The sequence below is a fragment of the Hemitrygon akajei genome, chromosome 14 (assembly GCF_048418815.1).
Source record: "Hemitrygon akajei chromosome 14, sHemAka1.3, whole genome shotgun sequence".
Taxonomy (NCBI): Eukaryota; Metazoa; Chordata; class Chondrichthyes; order Myliobatiformes; family Dasyatidae; genus Hemitrygon; species Hemitrygon akajei.
Genome location: NC_133137.1, coordinates 78,145,160 through 78,159,341, shown reverse-complemented (window position 1 = coordinate 78,159,341; position 14,182 = coordinate 78,145,160). Strand labels below are relative to the sequence as shown.

The following is a 14,182-nucleotide window of genomic DNA, read 5'->3' as shown; positions in this document are numbered from 1 at the left end:
AGTGGATGGAGTGTCTACTGCCTGGAGGTCAGTGACCAGTGGTGTGCTGCGGGGTTCTGTTTTGTGATCCCTGTTTGTGATATTTATAAATGTTGTTGATCTGGAAGTGGAAGGGTGGTTTAGTAGGTTAGCAGATGACGTGAAGTTTGGTGCTGTTGTGGATAGTAAAGAACAGGAGTACTCAGCCTTTTATGCCATGGACCAATACCATTAAGCAAAGGGTCTGTGGACCCCTGGTTGGGAATCCCTGATGTGGAAGGTTAAGTGGGACATTAACATGGTGCAGAGCTGGGCTGAGAAGTGGCACTCAATCTGGAAAAGTGTGAAATGATGAACTTGAAGGCACAGTTCAGGGTTAATGATAGGATTATTAGCAATGTGGAGGACCAATGAAGTCTTGGCATCCACGTCCAGATTCCCTTGAAGTTGATGGGGTGTTTAAGAAGATGTATGATGTTTTTCCCCTGCCACCCCCCATCTAATAAAGACGAGTTCAAGGACTGTAAGGTAATGTAGTTCTGGTTAGACCACACTTGGTCTGGTCACTTCATTATAGGAAGGATGTGGAAACTTTAGTGAGCGTGTAGTGGAGACATCCAGGGACATCTTGTGGGGCATAATTTTAAAGTGATTGGAAGAAGGTATAGGGATGTCAGTGGTATGTTTTTTGCAGAGTGGTGGGTGTATGGAATGCACTGTTAGGGGTGCTAGTTGAGGCAGATACTCTAGGGAAATTTAAGAGACTCTTGGCACATGGATGAAAGAAAATTGGGGGGGCTATGGGAAGGGAAACATTAGATTGACCTTGGAGTGGAATAAAAGGTCAGCACAACAGTGTGGAACATAGGGCCAGTACTCTGCTGTTCTAAGTACACACTGAGCTGATAAACAGGAACTTAATTTTGCTCAATCATCAGTGATGAAGAAGTAACTTAAGATGATGGGCCTAACGCACTGTCTTGAGGAATTCAAAAGCAATATCCTGAGCCTTGAGGTAATTGATTTTCTAAAATCACAACTATTTTTCATTGTTCAAGATGCCTCAGACTATTGGTATGTTTTCTTAATGCCCATTGACTTTGCCCATCATGTCATGGCAGTATTTTATTGTGGCACTCAGAAGCCCTCATTAAGTTAGTTTTCTCTTGCCTCCTTTCTGAAATAGAGCTTTATGGTCCATTTCATTGCATTTGTCTGGCATTCTCCTTTTATGAACTTTCCATTAAGCATCCAAGTGATTAAAAATACTTTAAAGTGAATTGAGTTAGAAATAACCTATGTAATTAACAGATAATTATCCCTCTTATTACAGTCCACAGAGTGCTAAAGGACGTAATGATGCCTTCTACTTGAATGCTGAACCAGTGGTTGCACCAAATAGTCCGATTTGGTATTCAACACAACCTGTCAGCAATGAAGCCATGGAACAAATGTTGACCAGAATCCTTATGATAAGGGAAGTCCAAGAAGCTTGTGCAAATACCCATCTTCCTCCATTCCAGTAAAAGAATTCCCCAAGCTGCATGGTAGGGGAAAGAAACTGCTTGCCTGTAGCAACTCATAGGAATTTTATTTTATGGAAGAGAAGCATCTTGCCTTTTCCAGCGCTCTCAGATGTTCATGCACGATGTGCTTGAGAACTTGTATATACTGAAAATTGATGTCAGAATTTGTAAACCCAGTAAAATTCTGGGTGATTTATGTTGCAGTTCTAAAAGCCTGACCAGTTCTATTGTTTCCTTAAACTATACTGAAATATGTAATGGTCTAACTGAACAAACTGTAAATAAGAGGAAAGTTTAAAAACTATTTCTTCCAGTTGGTGGTAGTAAAGTTTGCTAATTCATCTTTAAATTCTTTAACAAGCTTTGAAATTAAATTATGTGCATTCCAATTTGTGGTGACACAGGTAATTGTGGTCATTGTATAACTTAATTCCTTGTTTGGATCTAGACTCCAATTCTGTTCTACCTGTATTACAGATGCTTCCATGAACAGTCGTCTTTTTAGCAGACTGATATGTTCTTTAACATATGTTTTTGTATGTAATGTACCTGGTGTACTTCTGTGCCTAATGTGGATAATCCACTACAAATTTTGAAAGAAACTTTATAAAATATAAATACTGCATTTGCATGAACAGAATTAAACTAGGTTTAAGAAATGTTGGCTTTAGGTTTTAAACCAGATCAACTTTACCTCACAAACCTGTGACATTATGGCTTGGTATCAGATGGGCACAGGAAAATTTCTTACAGACTACAGTATATTGTACTAGAAAGGTTTTGAGTAGTTAGGTTTGGTGGTTTTTACTTTTATGGGGGCAATTATTTTCCCACTTTATTTTGAATCACCGATTAAAATAAAATCAACAATGTTATACTCATGTAGTGCATACCAAGGATGTCACGTTACCTTTGTAATTTTTTAATATAAATCGTTCACTAATTTCATTGGTCTAGGTAGAAACAATAAATTTTGCCTATGAAAATAAAACAGCCATTTGTTTTGAGTATGCAGTTTTCTTTTGACATCTAAAATAACTTTGAAAAGTTGTTAAACTCTGCATCTATTAAAAGATTAAGAAGGGACTTGTAGGTGAGTGAAGTCCATTATAGCTGATTTAGAAACATTGAAGGAGTTGTGCGTGTGTATAGTTGTCATGATTTTGTAAGATTATGAAGTGTCAGTATTTTCCCTCCTAGTTTTCTGCATGATACTCTTGCTACAAGAGAATCTCAGTGTGATTGCATTCACTTTGAGAGAACTAAAATAATTATTTTGCAAAAGTACAGCTAAATTAGGCAGAAAATGGTGTTGGGTAGACTGATGGGACTGAAGGCTGATTAATCCCCAGGGCCTGATGGTCTGCATCCCAGGGTACTTAAGGAGGTGGTTCTAGAAATCGTGGATGCATTGGTAATCATTTTCCAATGTTCTATAGATTCAGGATCAATTCCTGTGGATTGGAGGGTAGCTGATGTTATCCCACTTTTTAAGAAAGGAGGGAGAGAGAAAATGGAATTATAGACCAGTTAGCTGGACATCAGTGGTGGGGAAGATGCTGGAGTCAATTATAAAAGATGAAATAGCAGCACATATGGATAGCAGTAACAGGATTGGTCCGAGTCAGCATGGATTTATGAAGGGGAAATCATGCTTGACTAATCTTCTGGAATTTTTTGAGGATGTAACTATGAAAATGGACAAGGGAGAGCCAGTGGATGTAGTGTACCTGAACTTTCAGAAAGTCTTTGATAAGGTCCCACAGAGGAGATTAGTGGGCAAAATTACAGCACATGGTATTGGGGGTAGAGTACTGACATGGATAGAATACTGACATGGATAGAAAATTGGTTGGCAGACAGGAAACAGTAGGGATTATCGGGTCTCTTTCAGAATTGCAGGCAGTAACTAGTGGGGTACCGCAAGGCTCGGTGCTGGGACCGCAGCTATTTACAATACACATTAATGATTTAGATGAAGGGATTAAAAGTAACATTAGCAAATTTGTAGATGACACAAGCTGGGTGGCAGTGTGAAATGTGAGGAAGGTGTTAGGAGAATACAGGGTGAATTGGACAGGTTGGGTGAGTGGGCAGATGCAGCTTAATGTGGATAAATGTGAGGTTATCCACTTAGGTGGTAAGAACAGGAAGGCAGATTACTATCTGAATTATGTCAAGTTAGGAAAAGGGGGAAGTACAACGAGATCTAGGTGTCCTTGTTCATCAGTCACTGAAAGTAAGCATGCAGGTACAGCACGCAGTGAAGAAAGCTAATGGCATGTTGGCCTTCAATAACAAGGGGATTTGAGTATAGGAGCAAAGAGGTCCTTCTGCAGTTGTACAGGACCCTGGTGAGACCACACCTGGAGTATTGTGTGCAGTTTTGGTCTCCAAACTTGAGGAAGGACATTCTTGCTATTGAGGGAGTGCAGCGTAGATTCACAAGGTTAATTCCTGGGATGACAGGATTGTCATATGTTGAAAGATTGGAGCGAATGGGCTTGTACATACTGGAATTTAGAAGGACGAGAGAGGATCTGATTGAAACATAAGATTATTAAGGCATTGGACACACTCGAGGCAGGAAACATGTTCCTGATGTTGGGGGTGTCCAGAACCAGAGGCCACAGTTTAAGAATAAGGGGTAACTTTTTCTCCCAGAGAGTTGTGTATCTGTGGAATGCTCTGCCTCAGAAGGCAGTGGAGGCCAATTCTCTGGATGCTTTCAAGAAAGAGTTAGATAGAGCTTTTAAAGATAGCAGAGTCAAGGGATATGGGGAGAAGGCAGGATTGGGTTACTGATTGTGGATGATCAGCCATGATCACAGTGAATGGCGGTGCTGGCTCCAATAGCCTACTCCTGCATCTATTGTCTAAATTGTACCATTGGTACCAGAGCAAAACCTTTCAATATTTACCTCAAATATTATTCAGTTTCGAATGGATATCAGTGTATTGCTGCCTGTTAACTGTACAATCAAGTTATGTATTTGTTCTCATGCATGTGAACAAAAAATTATGGCTATAGATTTGCAGAAGTATCAGCATACTAGACCATTCTTCAGTGTATTACCAACAAGGCTGCAGCTTTAAAGTTTCTTTAAAATACATACCGGATACTTAACTTGCTCATTTCTGTTATACTTGCCTACTAGCTTTTTCATCTATACTTTTTATTCATGCCTTGCTTTTAATACATTGTGTTTTCCAAAGATCCATCATTGGCTGCCTTTTCATTCAAGTGCAGACCTTAACAATATTGTGTAAACAGTATCAATGATACTGATGTTAATGGTACCCAGCTTTAGTTCTCATCTACAATTTGAGAAGAGAAAAGATCCAATGATTTAAAGAGCCACTGTTTAAAAAGGGAGATGGCAGTAAATCAATGGCCATTTGTAATATAGAAAAAATTAGTTAAGGCTTTGTAGCAAGACTACAAACAAAATCAAGATACCAGTTAACATGGATCTAGTTAAAAGAAAAAAACTTCTGACCATATTGAGTTAAGAACATAACTTGTGAACATGTATACTCAAGTTTAGACCATAAGGCACAGCAGCAGAGTAGGCCCTCCAGCCCATTAGATCTGCTCTGCCATTCCATCATGGCTGATTTATTATCTCATTCTCCTGTCTTCACAAGACTTGGCCTCCGCAGCAGTCTGCGGCAATGGATTTCACAGATTCGCCAGCCTCTGGCTAAAGAAATTCCTTGTAATATGGAAGCTGTGCCCTCTGAATCCCCCACTATAGGAAACTCTTGCCTCATCCTTTAGAATACTTCATCTTTAGGATGTACCTTTCTTGCACCTTCTGAATTTCCCCCAGAAGCAGAAGCCATTGCTGTTCTGCCATCATCCCTGCTAGTGTCCCCTTCCAATCAACTGGCAGGCTCCTTTCATGCCTCTAATTCCCTTTACACCACTGTAATACTGATACATCCACTTTTAGCTTCAGAAACTGGAAAGGATCAACCACCCTTTACTCTTAAAGCCATATTTAGACATTCTTATAAATTCCCTTCTTGTAATCCAGCACCAGCTTGATTTTCCCAACATACCTGCTAATTGAAATCCCCAGGACTATTTTAACATAGCCCTTTTTACATGCTATTTCTATTTCCTGTTGTAATTTGTAGCCTACACTCTAGCTACTGTTCAGAGACCTGTAACTGTCTTTTTATCCTTGTAGTTTCTTAACTACCCACAAGAATTGTACACGATCCAATCCTATGTTACATTTAAGATTTGATTTCAATTTTACCAATAAAGCCACCTCACCCCCTCAGCCTCCTTGCCTCTCCTTTCGATACAGTGTGTAACCTTGGATGTTGAGTTTTCCAACATCGTTCCTGCCGATCTCTTAACAGTCTCACTACCCACTGCAACTAGTTGTTTACTAACTGCTTCCTCAGTCCTGTCACTTAGGATCTCACCCTGCCAAATTAGTTTAAGGCCTCACCTACAGTTCTAGCAAACATGCCCACAAGGATATTGGTCCAGGTGTAACCCATCCTTTTTGTGCAGGTCATGCCTTCCCCCAGAAGAAATCTGAAGCCCTGCTCCCTGCACCAATTCTTCAGCCACTCATTCGGCAGCCAAATCATCCTATTCATGTGGCACAGTCAGCACTGCAGAGATTACTACTGTGAAAGAGATACTGATGGTGAGTTGAGGTACATACTGGTTTTAATGACATAAGTTAGACAATATAGAAGATTGAGGGAAGACAATAGAGGTATACAAAATTGAGGGGTATAGACAAGGTAAATGCAAGAAGGCTTTTTCCACTAGAGGTTGAATGAAACTAACAGGAAATCATGGATACAGATGAAATGCTTAAGGGAAACGTGAGGGGAGACCACGCAGCGGTGAGTGTGGAATGAACTGCTAGCGCAAATGTTGGATGCAATTTTGGTTTCAATCTTTAATTTTAAATGGGAGGGTTAAGGTTTGGGTGCTGGTCAATGGGACTAGGCAGTTTAAATGGTTTGGCATGGACTGGATGGCTTGAAGGCCTGTTTCTGTGCTGCTGTTTTCTATGACTCCAACACCCACATACAGTTTATTGCAGATGACTGCAATTAATTTCTATGTCTTGTATCTGTGCTCCATCTTGTGGCCGGATTCTTGAAGAAACAGCATTTAAATATGTTGTGCAATTCCAACTGAGCTTTGTCATTTCCAAGGTTTTGGAAAAAGCAATCTGACCAACATCAATACTCACATTAGATTTTCTTTTTAGCATCTCTGAAACTGTCATGGATCCTGAATAATATGTCTAAGTACATATGCACAACTAAATAAGCAACTTTGCTACTTTGAAACCTAACATTTCAAGAAATCATGAAGGGGATTAACCTCTGAACTTGCAAAAAATGGGTACCATTTTCTTCTGAAGTTTTGTTTCAAAAATTGTAGTGTTCTTAAGCAGATATCTCAGAAATAGATGAAGGCACCTGAGGATGAGAAAAACGTCAAGTAATACAAGCAGCACTTTAGCTAAGTATATTCATGTTTTTTTTTTACAAGATACATTCTTGGGAAGATGGACTAAGGGGGTGACTATGTGATTCGCCATTTCAGTGGCACAACAATGAAGCAGCAACTAAAATGCTTAAATTTAGAACTTTCTCAAATAAACCTGATGAAAACCAGCTATGACTGGCTCACTCTAGCCCTAGTGGCACCACATTACCAAGCAGTGAAGCAGAATTATCCTCTTGCTTGCAACTGTCCTATTTCTCATAACTTGTCAGATTTTCTTTTACTACTTTAGTACTAGGGTGATGAGGTTAGATGCTGCAGAAATCATACAACCATCCTCCCACAATGGTGCTACTTTCAGAAATAGAGCAATATGGCTATAAAATGACATTTGCCAATCTTTTGAGAGATACTACCAAGTTTAGTTTTAGATAACTATTAGCATAGTTTACATCACTACATTGTGGACAAAATGGAACCATAAATTAATAACAAACTTACCCTCTGGGCTAAAAGTACATTTGGGAGATTACAACCGACATATGCATCATTTAGAACACAGTATTCCAGAAGTGCACTCCAGCATGCATCCTGTAATGATTCACGTATTTTGAAAACAGTTTTAAACTTAACAATATTATCAACACAGTACCATGTACTAAATACCATCTATTATTTCAGTATTAAGAAAATTCCCTTTAAAAAATTAAATCAATTTTCATACAATTATTTTTAAATAATTTGAAATTACAGAACATTCATACAGTCCTTAATATAGCCTTTACACAGAAAACATTTGTTATATTTTGATTACTGCTTGTACCAAAATTCTATTCCATGAAGAACTCTACTCACCTGGAGGAGAATATGGGGATTCCCAACCAAGATCAGTAATGCTTTAGCCCTGGTGATTGCCACATTAAATCTTTTGGGATTGCAAAGAAATCCTAAGCTATAATGCTTATCCTCAAACAGATTTTCTTCTTCATTTGAACGTACCTTTGCAATAAATATTTTGTTTTTAAGACTTCAAGGAAAAGGTAAACAAAAATGCAACCCAACAAAAAACCCCATACAGCATGCTCACCTCTATATGCTTTATATTTAATACCCTCAAGTGAAATAGATTTAAAATATTACTATGCAAGTGTAAAAAATAATTTGCACAACAGGATTAGTTGTAAGTTGTGTTACCTCTAATTAGCACTTGTACACAGGTATGGTTAATAGTTTGCAATTTGGTATTGGTCACATGTACCAAGATACAGTGAAAAGTTTGTCTTCCACACCATTTATACCAATCAGACATTGAGCAACAAGGTAAAACAGTAACAATGCAGAATAAAGTATAAAAGTAATGTGCTCAAGACTCCATTTTAGAGCCTGATAACAGTGGGGTAGGAGCCGTTAGAGCCTGGTTAGACATGCTTTCAGGCTTTTTAAAAAATCTCCTGCCTGTTGGGGGGGGGGGGGGGGGAAATGAAAAAATGTCTGGGGTCTTTGATTATGCTGGCTACTTTACTGAGGGACAGAGGCCTTTGAGATGAGGCTGGTTCCTGTGATGTGCTGAGCCACAACTCTGTAGTTTCCTGTGGTCACTTGCAGAGAAGATGCCGTACCACACCATGATGCATCTAGACAGATGGTGCATCAATAAAAACTTTCTCCTGAGGAAGGAGGGGCACTGGTGAGCTTTCTAGGCTGTGACATCAACATGGTTGGACCAGAATAGGCTACTGTTGATGTTCACATCTAGGAATATGAAGCTATCAACCCTCTCTACCTCAGCACCGATGAAAATAAATTAATCAAAAACTGGTATTTGCTTTATGATGCACAGTTTGATTCCAGAATTCAAAGGCGCTAGGGGGGAAAAGCCCCCAGTTCATATGGCCCAAAAAAGGGTTAGTCATAGAGCAATATAACACAGATACAAGCTCTTCAGCTGAGAGTCCACACCAACAATGGTGCCACTCAGCTAGTCCCAACTTCCTGCTTTAGCACCATCTCTCTAAGCCTGCCCATCCATGTATCTATCCAAGTGCTTCTTAAATGATACTATTATACCTGCCTGAACAATTTCCATCCTCTGCATGGAAAAAGTTGCACCCCTGGTCCCATTATTATGTTTTCCTTCTCATCCTAAATCTATGCCCTCTAGTTTTAAAATCCCCCTACCCTGGGGAAAAATTATTAGCCCTCTGCTTTATCTATGCCTTTCATAATTTGAAACATTTTTTATAAGGTCGCCCCTCATTCTCTGATGTTCCAAAGAATAAGGACTTAGTTTGACCAACCTCATCCTATAACTCAGGCTCTCTAGTCCTGGCAGCATTTTTTCTTTAACAGGGTGACCCAATCTGGAAAAATAGCAAGTACAGCCTCACCAGAGATTTAGACAATTGCAACATAATGTCCCATCTCATATACTTAAGTGCCCTGACTGCCGAAGGCCAATGTGTTAAATGCCTTTTTACAACCCAACTACCTGTGATGCCGCTTTCAATAAACTATACGCTTGTGCTCTTAAGTCTCTCTGTTGCATCACATTCCCCAGTGACCTCCCATTTACAGTACAGGTCCTATGCTGGTTTGACTTTCCAAATGCATCACCTCAGACTTATTTGAAATAAAATCCATTCACTGCTGCTTGGCCCACTTCTCTACCTGATCAAGATCACCTTGTAATCTACAATAACCTTCATTGTCAACGACTTCCTAATTTCGTGTCATTTGCAAGCTTATTGAAGAAGCCTTTTTGGGTTTTCCTATCCAAATTATTTACATAAATAACTAACATCAACTCCCATGGGACACTACTAGTGACTGGCCTCCATTCGAGAATCAGCTGTTAATCACCACCCTCTGCCTCCTACCTGAAAGACAATTTTGAAGCTACCTAATTAGCTCTCTGGATTAAATGGGACTTTATCTTCCAGACCAACCTACCATGTGGATCAAAGTCCATCAACTATCCCATCCCCATCTACCTTTTTGGTTGCTTCTTCAAAAACAAACTAAAGAGATTCATCAAGCACAATTTCCCATACACAAAGTCATACTGACTAATTAGATTATGTCTGTCTAAAGGCTGGAATTCCCTCCAGCAACTCTCTCACTGCCTGGTCTGCAGTTCCTTGGCTTGTCTGTGTTACACTTTTTAAAACAACAGATGACATTAGCCTCCTTCCAATCTTCAGGAATTTCATGATGAAGCAATTATCTCTGTACAGACCTCTGCAGTTTCCTCCCACAAAGCCCAAGGATGCACAGGTCAGACACTAATAATTTATCCACTTAAAAGGCTGCTAATACCTCCTCCCAAGTAAAATGAATGTCCTCCAAAGTATCTCCACTTGTTTCACTCATCTCTCGATCAATAAACACAGAGAACAAATACTTGTTACAAATCTAACCCAGCTCAAGACATAAGTAAAAACCTGTTAATCTCTGAGTGGACCTCTGTTCTCCCTAGCCACTGTTTTACTCTTAATATAGCTATAGAACCTCTTGGGATATTCCTTAATCTCACCTGCCAGATCCACTTCATCCCTCATTAGAGTGTTTTAAACCTTTTTATAGTTATCAAGGGATTTGCTTGATCCTGACCTCTTAAATCCAACGTACGTGTCCTTTTTCTTGAAAAAAAAAGCCTCCACGTCTTTTCAGCCAATGTTTTCTGAATTTGCCAAGTTTACTCTTCACCATAACAGAAATATTCTGGTCCTGGATTCTTAGAAGCCTCCCACTTGCCATTTGGTTCTTTCTCTTCAAACATGTTCACTCCAACCTCTGCAAGATCCAGTCCAATTCCCCCAAAATTAGCCGGACTCCAGTTAGGACCCTAAGATGAGGCTAAGGCATATCATTTTCCAACGTTATCTTAAAATTAGCAGAATTATGGTCAGTAGAGTCAAAATACCCCTGACTACCATTTTAGTTACTTGCACTACCCCGTTCATTAAGAGGAGCACCAATACTGAACTATCAAGTTCAGGAACAGTTATTACCCCCAAAATCATCAGGATAAGTGGATAGCTTCACTCACGCCATCACTGAACTGTTCCCACAACCTAATTGAATTACTTTCAAGGACTCTTCATCTCATGTTCTCTATTTTGCTTATTTATTTATTATTATTCTTTCTTTTTGTATTTGCACAGTTTGTTGTTTTCCTTTGCACACTGGTTATCGTCCATGCTGTAGGGTGCAGTCTTTCATTGACTCTATTGCGTTTGCTATACAGCCCTATTTATTCTTACAACTGCGAGCAATTTCTCTATAGATCACCTCCTCATTCCCTCTGACTGCTGGGGGGGGGGGGGGGGGTGAAGATCTATAATATAGCCTCACTAGAATGGCCCTCCCTTCTTGTTTCTACCCATACTGTGGACGTTAAAAGCAGTAATTTGAATAAATATTTGCTTCATTTTCTAGTATATTCAAATAACTTCAAGAGCATCATCACTGTATAATTCATTTGTGGTTTGAAAATATTGGACTTTATCTGTGATCTGCAAATTGGCCAAAACAATTATATAGTTTTATTGGACATTAATGCACTATATTACCACAGTGCACAGTCATAGTAATAATGCTAAATCTGAATTTACTGTCCTGAAGTCATCCAATGATCCCAAAATGATTTCTATTGTAACTGTATATTTTACTGATCAATTATTAAATGATCAAACATCAGGCAAAAGGTTATCTCCTTAAAAACACAGATCAATGTTTAGAAACAGCAGAAATAGTTTAACGGAAAAGTAAATGCTTTCATTTCGTAAATCTATTGGAGCTGCAAGTAGCAGACACAATTCAATACTGCTTAATGTAATTTCCAGTACACAAATGTGAAGGAGAACAAAATAATTGCTACTCTGGATCCAATGCAGCACAAACAAAAACACTTATTGTATTTGCAAAGAACATAATAAATAGATAAATACACAAATTGTCCATAATATGACACTAGGCACAAGAATGTCTGTACATAAGGTGACTGACAGGAAATAATAAAGTGGTGGTGATGGGTGTGGAAGGGTGGATTATTGGGTAGAGGTGTTAATTAGCCTTACTATTTGGGGAAAGTAACTGTTTTAGATTCTGGCAGTCCTAGAGTGGATGCTATGTAGCCTTCTCCCTTATGGGAGTGGGACAAACAGTCCATGAGCAAGGTGGGTGGGATCCTTCATGATGTAACTGGCCCTTTTTCAGCACCTTTTTGTAGATAGGTCCCTGATGACGGGAGGTTGGTGCTGGTGATGTGTTGGGCAGTTTTGACTATCTGTTGTAGAGCCTTCCTGGCTGACAGTGCAGTTTCTGCATCATGCAGTGATGCAACTTGTTAGGATGATCTCTACTCCACATCTGTAGAGGACGTGAGTATAGATGTGCAACATCCAGCTATCTTGAGCCTCCTCAAAGTAGAGGTATTGGTAAGCTTTCCTAATTGTGTAGGACGTGTTGTGAACAAGAGAGGTTGTGTGAGATGTGCAGTTCCTGGAATTTTCACTGCTGTGCTGCTGATGTGAAGGGGAGTGTGAACAATGTGAGTTCTCCTGAAGTCAATAACCATCTCCTTTGTCTTGAAGAGGAGGTTATTTGCCTGGCACCAGACCTCAAGCTCTTCCCTTTCCTCTCCTGTAGGTCTTCTCATCACTGTTGGTGATGAGCACTGCCAATGTTACGTCATTGGCGAATTTGACAATGAGCTTACTCGGGTATTTGGTCGTGTGGTCATCTTTGAGCAGAGTGTACAGCAGTGTGCTCACCACACATCCCTGAGGGGGCACCCATATTGAGGATGATGAGGAGAGAGTAGTTCCACACCCTAAGCATCTGAGATCTGTTGATTACGAAGTCCAACATCCAGTTGCAGAGTGGCGTACTTAAACTGAGGAGAAGGAGGAGGAGTTTGTTGACCACAATGTTTCCAGATTAATGTCAACCATTACTAAATTGTTAATACATGACTTAAAGAAATCAAATAATACAAATTTTAATGGAACTTACTGTTGATAAAATAATAATCATTTTCTCCTGGCCTTGAAATTCTTCAACAGATCCAACCTTTATGTCAGTAAGGTTAACAGTTCGAAGGAGGACTCTAATTTTTTGAACCTGTGTTCACAAAACAAAACAATTTTACAGACAGACAGGCATACTTTATTGATCCCGAGGGAAATTGGGTTTTGTTACAGTTGCACCAACCAAGAATAGAGTAGAAATACAGTAGAGTATACAAGGGTTTTGTAATGACCCAGGGATACGAATGTTCACATCCACTAGTGTACACAGTCAGCATTTTCTTTTGTAAGGTTCTCTATGGATTTTTAACTAAATTACTAATTCACTGTTTTATGTTTACAATCTGTGTACAAGTCTTAAGCATGTATATTTAGCTAGGGTGTTGTGTTGTGTATTAAATATTACAATAATATTAGATTAAAGTCTGAACAATTCCAAGTGACATTAACTCTTTGTGAGCTTGCAGCATGTAAGGTGTCTGTACAAGTTAAATACTGTAGGTTTGTTAAATGGTTGCTAATAATGGCTGGATTCTTTCTTGGCCTCGAGGCACAAGTAGCATGAGAACAAAAGACTAAATAGTTTGCCCGCCTCTGTGTCTCTTGCTATGCTGGTGGATTGAACCTAGATCAATCAAAGCACCTTTCGCTCAGTTCTTGGGATTTCACCTAGACTGAGATCGATCCGTGCCAAGGACCTGGACCCTGGGTGATTTCATGAACAGCGACAATCAAGTGGAGACTAAGAATCGTGAGCCCTGAAATCTTTATAACTCTCTATGTGGTACTTTATGTGGTTTCTGTTTTATGGTAATAAATTAGGCTTAATTTACTTTGCTGTTCTTGTATGCACATTACCTGGACACTCGAATTGGTTTGGGTCTTTTGGGTCTGATCAACTCAAGTGCCTAAAACTTTTGCACAGTACTGCATTGACTAAATGTTTACCAATATTAACACAAAACTTAAGACTCACAGAAATTGTAGTTTAAGGATAAATAAAGAGAAGACAGAGGTACATGGATTTCTACCATGTGCTTAAAATCAAATCAAAATTAACCCACAGGAAATGATATAAAAAAAAGTCTGCAGTACTATGCAAAAAACTCTTTTGTATAGTATTGTAACTTTAATAAGGAAACATCATTAATAAGTAA

General features: G+C 39.2%; 2 protein-coding genes across 3 annotated transcripts in view; one reads left to right on the top strand and one right to left on the bottom strand.

The window, feature by feature from the left end:
* LOC140738708 (transcriptional regulator QRICH1-like) overlaps positions 1–2,498 on the top strand; it is a 55,454-nt gene extending 52,956 nt beyond the window's left edge. For both annotated transcript variants that reach the window (XM_073066382.1, XM_073066383.1), the window contains exon 9: positions 1,313–2,498. In XM_073066382.1, coding sequence (XP_072922483.1) covers positions 1,313–1,505 — 193 coding nt within the window. In that variant the 3' untranslated portion in view covers positions 1,506–2,498. The remainder of the gene's footprint in view (positions 1–1,312) is intronic.
* Positions 2,499–6,339: 3,841 nt separating this feature from the next.
* The window catches only part of mov10l1 (Mov10 like RNA helicase 1), a 66,968-nt gene continuing 59,125 nt past the window's right edge, over positions 6,340–14,182 (bottom strand). Inside the window, exons 24-27 of the mRNA XM_073066991.1 lie at positions 13,012–13,119; positions 7,852–7,995; positions 7,498–7,587; positions 6,340–6,968 (exon numbers count right to left, since the gene is read on the bottom strand). Of these exons, the coding sequence (XP_072923092.1) occupies positions 6,936–6,968; positions 7,498–7,587; positions 7,852–7,995; positions 13,012–13,119 (375 nt within the window). The 3' untranslated portion in view covers positions 6,340–6,935. The remainder of the gene's footprint in view (positions 6,969–7,497; positions 7,588–7,851; positions 7,996–13,011; positions 13,120–14,182) is intronic.